At 47.0% G+C, this 5,511-nt stretch overlaps 1 protein-coding gene across 1 annotated transcript; it reads left to right on the top strand.

Annotated features, from left to right (window-relative positions):
- Positions 1-584: 584 nt before the first annotated feature.
- On the top strand, positions 585-1,914 carry LOC111439901. The gene is made up of 2 exons (XM_023077362.1): positions 585-1,716; positions 1,778-1,914. Exons 1-2 carry the CDS (start codon positions 585-587, stop codon positions 1,912-1,914), a joined length of 1,269 nt encoding a protein of 422 aa, XP_022933130.1.
- The last annotated feature ends 3,597 nt before the right edge of the window (positions 1,915-5,511 follow it).

The raw sequence follows: 5,511 nt of genomic DNA, 5'->3' as shown, positions 1-5,511 counted from the left end.
AATTAATTTGTAGTCGTTTTATTTTATTTTCTTTTCTTTTTGGAACTCTAGCTCAATGTTTGAAACACGTAAGTCCGGCAGTGTTTTCCAAAGTTTTAATGTATTCTGAAGTTTTAAATTTTTCCGCAAATAATGAGCATGCTTAGATTTTATTCTGCATTAGAGATGAGCATGAGACGTGAGTGGCGACTCTGGATATGTGGAAATTTAGGGTCGTTACAGTTGGTATCAGAGCTCTAGGTTTTAGATTCTGTAGACTAGCCTACGATGTAGGCTTGGCACGCTCCACGGTCCCAACGTCGATGCCCCGTCACCGTCAGGTACGCCTTGCATAAGATAAGAAAAGAGAAACGTTTTAAAACTTGCGTGCATTATTTTTTTTTATGTTGACATTACTGAAATGGTTGTGATACTTCACGTATTTATTTAAAAGTATGATGTCATGTGTTGCATGCTGAGTAATTTTGGTTAGTAGCATGATATGATGCTTAGCATGATGAATGTTTACTTCTTTGGCGTTATTTATATATATGCATAGTATCTAGGCCTTAGACTTAAGCAACCTTATATTGGTTTATAGAACCATGCCCAGAGGACGAGGAAGAGGAAGAGGAAGAGGAAGACGAGGAAGGGGGCGACCCCGTCGTAGAGAAGTAGGACGAGGTGTGGCAGTAGGGGGCCCACCTCAAGAAAGATCAGAGACTGGGCCGGTAACAGTTACGCCGCCCCCAGTCTTACCGCCAGTTGAGCTACCTCCTCAAGCTCCACTACAAGCTGAGCCTCCACCACCAGTAGAAGCCCCACCCCAGCCTACCCTACCACTCCAAGTCGCACCTGAAGCTGCACCCCCAATGGGTGGAGTAGATGCTAATACTAGGTTAATGTGTGACTCGATCCAAGCCCTAATTCAAACCTTAGTAACCAATCAACAAGCCAGTCTACAACAGGCCCAGGAACAAGCCCAAGCACAGGCCCAGGCACAGGCGTTGGCACTGGCACAAGTACAGGCACAGGTACAGGCCCAGGCACAGGCACAGGCACAGGCACAGGCCACTGCTCAGGCCAATCCCCCAGTAAACCCTCCACAACCTGTTAGATGTTCAAACTGGATAAGGGATTTCAAGAGATACGACCCTCGACCATTCACTGGTTCCCTAGTAGACCCCATAGAAGCCCAAATGTGGATTGCAGCGGTGGAAACCACCTTTGAGACTATGGAGTGCCCAGAGAACCAAAAGGTCGCCTGTGCAACCTTCGTCCTACAAAAGGACGCAGAGATATGGTGGAGAGATAACAAGACCCTTCTTAACCCAGAAGGGGGACCAATGAACTGGGAACGATTTAAGGAGGCCTTCCTTAAAGAATATTATCCTAAGTCAGAGCGACTTAAAAAGCAGCAGGAGTTCGCCCACCTGGTACAGGGCGGACTCACAGTGGAGAGGTACAACCGAGAGTTCAATAGACTCAAGAGATTCGCACCGTCCATGGTGGACACTGAGGAAAAGATGACAGAGAAATTTGTATTGGGTTTGGTACCAAGAATCCGCCGCATGTTGGAGGCGTTCAACCCAAAGACCTATGAGGAAGCCTTGAGAACTGCCAAGGCTTTAGAGAAACCAAAGGATGAGAAACGGCGTGAAGAGCGAGTTATAATTGGGCAGAAGCGTCCTCATGAATCAGGAGGCTCTGACCGTCCACCACCAGCACATAGGCACCGTTCCAATAACAGACCCGCTCCTAGATGGGATGAGCGACGCCCTCCCCGACGTACTGACAGGAACCCCAGGAATCAGGATGGGGCCAGAGGGAGGAGAGAGGAAGGGTGCACTATCTGTGGAAGACTACACGGTGGGAGGTGCATGGCTGGCAGCCGAGCGTGTTATAGGTGTGGCCAAGAGGGGCACATCGCCGTGAACTGTACGGCCGGAAATGCCGCAGCACAAGCAAACCTGCCCAGAGTAGTAGAGCAAACGGATCAACCAGCACCACCGCGAGCTCAAGCTAGGGCCTACGCGTCAACCAGCAGGGACACTGGGAGGTCCGACGCCGTGGTGACAGGTACACTGTCCATTTTAGGTCATTTCGCTTTTACCTTATTTGATTCTGGTTCCACGCATTCCTTTATTTCCATGCCTTTTGTTGAACAAGCGGGGTTCGAATTAGAACCCTTATTGCATGAAATGTCTGTAAGCACCCCTGCGGGGGTAGACTTAGTATCTAGGGATAGAGTAAAGAATGGCCAAGTAATCATAGGGAACCAAACTTTAAGCGTTGACCTGATAGTGGTAAACATGACAGATTTCGACGTCATACTAGGCATGGATTGGTTAGCTGAAAATCGAGCTAGTATAGACTGTCACCAAAAGGAAGTAAAATTTTCACCACCGATAGGACCTACCTTTAAATTTAAAGGCACAAATACCGGGGTTACCCCCAAGGTAGTCTCGATGATGAAAGCAAAGAAGTTAGTCCAACAAGGTGGATGGGCTATATTAGCATGTGCTGTAGACGTGAGAGGAAAGGAAGAGACCCTAGTAAACGTGCCAATAGTAAACGAGTTTCCGGATGTATTTCCGGATGACTTACCTGGAATACCCCCTTCCCGAGCGGTCGACTTCGTCATCGAACTCGAGCCGGGAACTGGGCCTATTTCCAAAGCACCCTATCGCATGGCACCAGCTGAGTTGAAAGAACTCAAGGCGCAACTGCAAGACTTACTAGATAAAGGATTCATTCGACCTAGCGTGTCCCCCTGGGGTGCGCCAGTGTTGTTTGTTAAGAAGAAAGATGGATCGATGCGTCTGTGCATCGATTACAGAGAGCTAAACAAGAGGACCATAAAAAACAAATATCCTCTGCCTAGAATAGAAGACTTGTTTGATCAACTCAGAGAAGCAACAGTATTCTCTAAGATAGATCTTCGGTCCGGTTACCACCAAATTAGGATTAATGAAAAAGACGTACCAAAAACGGCATTTAGGACAAGGTACGGTCACTACGAGTTTGTAGTGATGTCATTTGGCCTCACCAATGCCCCAGCGGTATTTATGGAGTTAATGAACCGGGTATTCAAAGAATGCCTAGACATGTTTGTGATTGTGTTCATTGACGACATCCTCATATACTCGAGAACCGACCTAGAGCACGAGGAACACCTCCGAAAAGTCCTAACCACCCTAAGAGAGCACAAGTTGTACGCCAAGTTCTCCAAATGCGAATTTTGGTTACGACAAGTCTCTTTCCTAGGACACGTGGTGTCAAAGGACGGAATATCTGTAGATCCCACCAAGGTCGAAGCGATCACAAAATGGGAACGCCCAACTACGGTAACGGAAATAAGGAGTTTCCTAGGATTGGCGGGATATTATCGAAGGTTCGTACAGGACTTCGCTAAAATATCCTCGCCTTTAACAAAGTTAACAAAAAAAGGGGTGCCATTTAGATGGGATGATGCTTGTGAGGCAAGCTTCCAGAACCTAAAAGAGAGATTGGTAACCGCCCCGGTACTCATAGTACCCGAGAGCTCAGAAGGATATGTGATCTATAGTGATGCCTCCATGAAAGGACTGGGATGTGTGTTAATGCAACACGGCAAGGTTGTCGCATACGCATCTCGTCAACTTAAAGAATATGAAAAGAACTACCCTACCCATGACCTAGAGTTGGCCGCTGTAGTGTTCGCGCTGAAAATCTGGCGACATTACCTGTATGGCGAGAAAACTCAAATTTTTACCGACCACAAAAGTTTGAAATACTTCTTCACCCAGAAAGAGTTAAACATGAGGCAGAGAAGGTGGTTAGAATTGGTGAAGGATTATGACGTAGATATCCAGTACCACCCTGGGAAAGCAAATGTGGTTGCAGATGCCTTGAGTAGGAAGACGGTCCACTCGTCGGCCCTCATTACGAGGGAAGTAAGGGTACAAAGAGAGTTCGAGCGAGCCAACATAGCTGTAGCGACCGAGGGAGTCATAGCACAGTTGGCCCGACTCACTGTACAACCTACACTTAGGCAGAGAATTATTGTCTCCCAACAAGAGGATCCTAACCTACAGAAAGTCCTAGGACAGCTAGACGAAAGTCCAGTAGATGGATTCTCGAAGTCATCAGATGAAGGACTATTGTATCAGGGACGCTTATGTGTTCCAGCAATAGAAGATTTAAGGAAGGAAATACTGATGGAAGCTCACAACTCACCATTTGCGATGCATCCAGGAGGTACTAAGATGTACCAAGATTTAAAACAACACTTTTGGTGGAAGAGCATGAAGAGGGATGTGGCCGGGTTTGTGAGCAAGTGCTTAGTTTGTCAACAAGTGAAAGCTCCAAGACAAAAGACGGCGGGGTTGTTACAGCCCCTAAGCATACCAGAGTGGAAGTGGGAAAACATAGCGATGGACTTCATAGTAGGTTTACCCAAAACGCCCAAGGGCTATACAGTGATCTGGGTAGTTGTCGATAGGTTGACCAAGTCGGCACACTTTCTACCTGGGAAGGTTACATGTACAGTTGACAATTGGGCACAACTGTACGTGAAAGAAATAGTAAGACTACATGGAGTCCCAGTGTCTATAGTGTCGGATCGGGATCCACGCTTTACGTCAGCGTTTTGGCGCGGACTTCAAAAAGCACTGGGTACCCGCCTCGACTTTAGTACCGCCTTTCACCCTCAAACAGATGGACAAACGGAGCGTTTAAACCAAATTCTAGAGGACATGCTACGCGCTTGCGTACTAGATTTTAAGGAAAGTTGGGATTCCAAACTACACCTGATGGAATTCTCGTATAACAACAGTTTCCAAGCAACTATTGGAATGGCACCGTTTGAGGCCCTGTACGGGAAACGGTGTAGGTCCCCACTGTGTTGGGACGAGGTAGGAGAGAAAGAATTAGTAGGACCCGAGTTGGTTCGACTCACCAATGAGGCTGTCCAAAAAATTCGAGCGAGGATGCGTACCGCTCAAAGTAGACAGAAAAGCTACGCCGATGTAAGGCGTAAAAGCCTGGAGTTTGAGGTGGGGGACCCAGTATTCCTCAAGGTGGCACCTATGAAAGGTGTGTTAAGATTCGGACATAAGGGCAAGTTAAGTCCTAAATTCATTGGACCATTCGAGATCCTAGAGCGAGTTGGTCCGGTAGCGTATAAGTTAGCCTTACCTCCAGCCCTCTCAGGAGTACATGATGTATTTCATGTGTCGATGCTGAGGAAGTACATTACGGATCCTATCCACGTAATAGACTACGAACCACTCCAACTCAATGAAGATATGAGCTACGAGGAAAAACCAGTAAGAATCTTAGCTAGAGAGGTAAAGACCTTACGCAACAGGAGTATTGCGTTCGTGAAGGTACTATGGCGGAATCACCACAGTGAGGAAGCCACATGGGAGCGTGAGGACGAGATAAGGGAGAAATACCCCGAATTGGTACAGGAGTTTGAGACTTTCGAGGACGAAAGTTCTTTTTAGGGGTAGATAATGTAACGACCCGGGAAAGAAAGAAAGAAAAAAA

The sequence above is a fragment of the Cucurbita moschata genome, unplaced genomic scaffold (genome assembly GCF_002738365.1).
Source record: "Cucurbita moschata cultivar Rifu unplaced genomic scaffold, Cmos_1.0 Cmo_Scf00115, whole genome shotgun sequence".
NCBI classification, from domain to species: Eukaryota; Viridiplantae; Streptophyta; class Magnoliopsida; order Cucurbitales; family Cucurbitaceae; genus Cucurbita; species Cucurbita moschata.
This window is presented reverse-complemented; position numbering and strand designations above follow the sequence as displayed.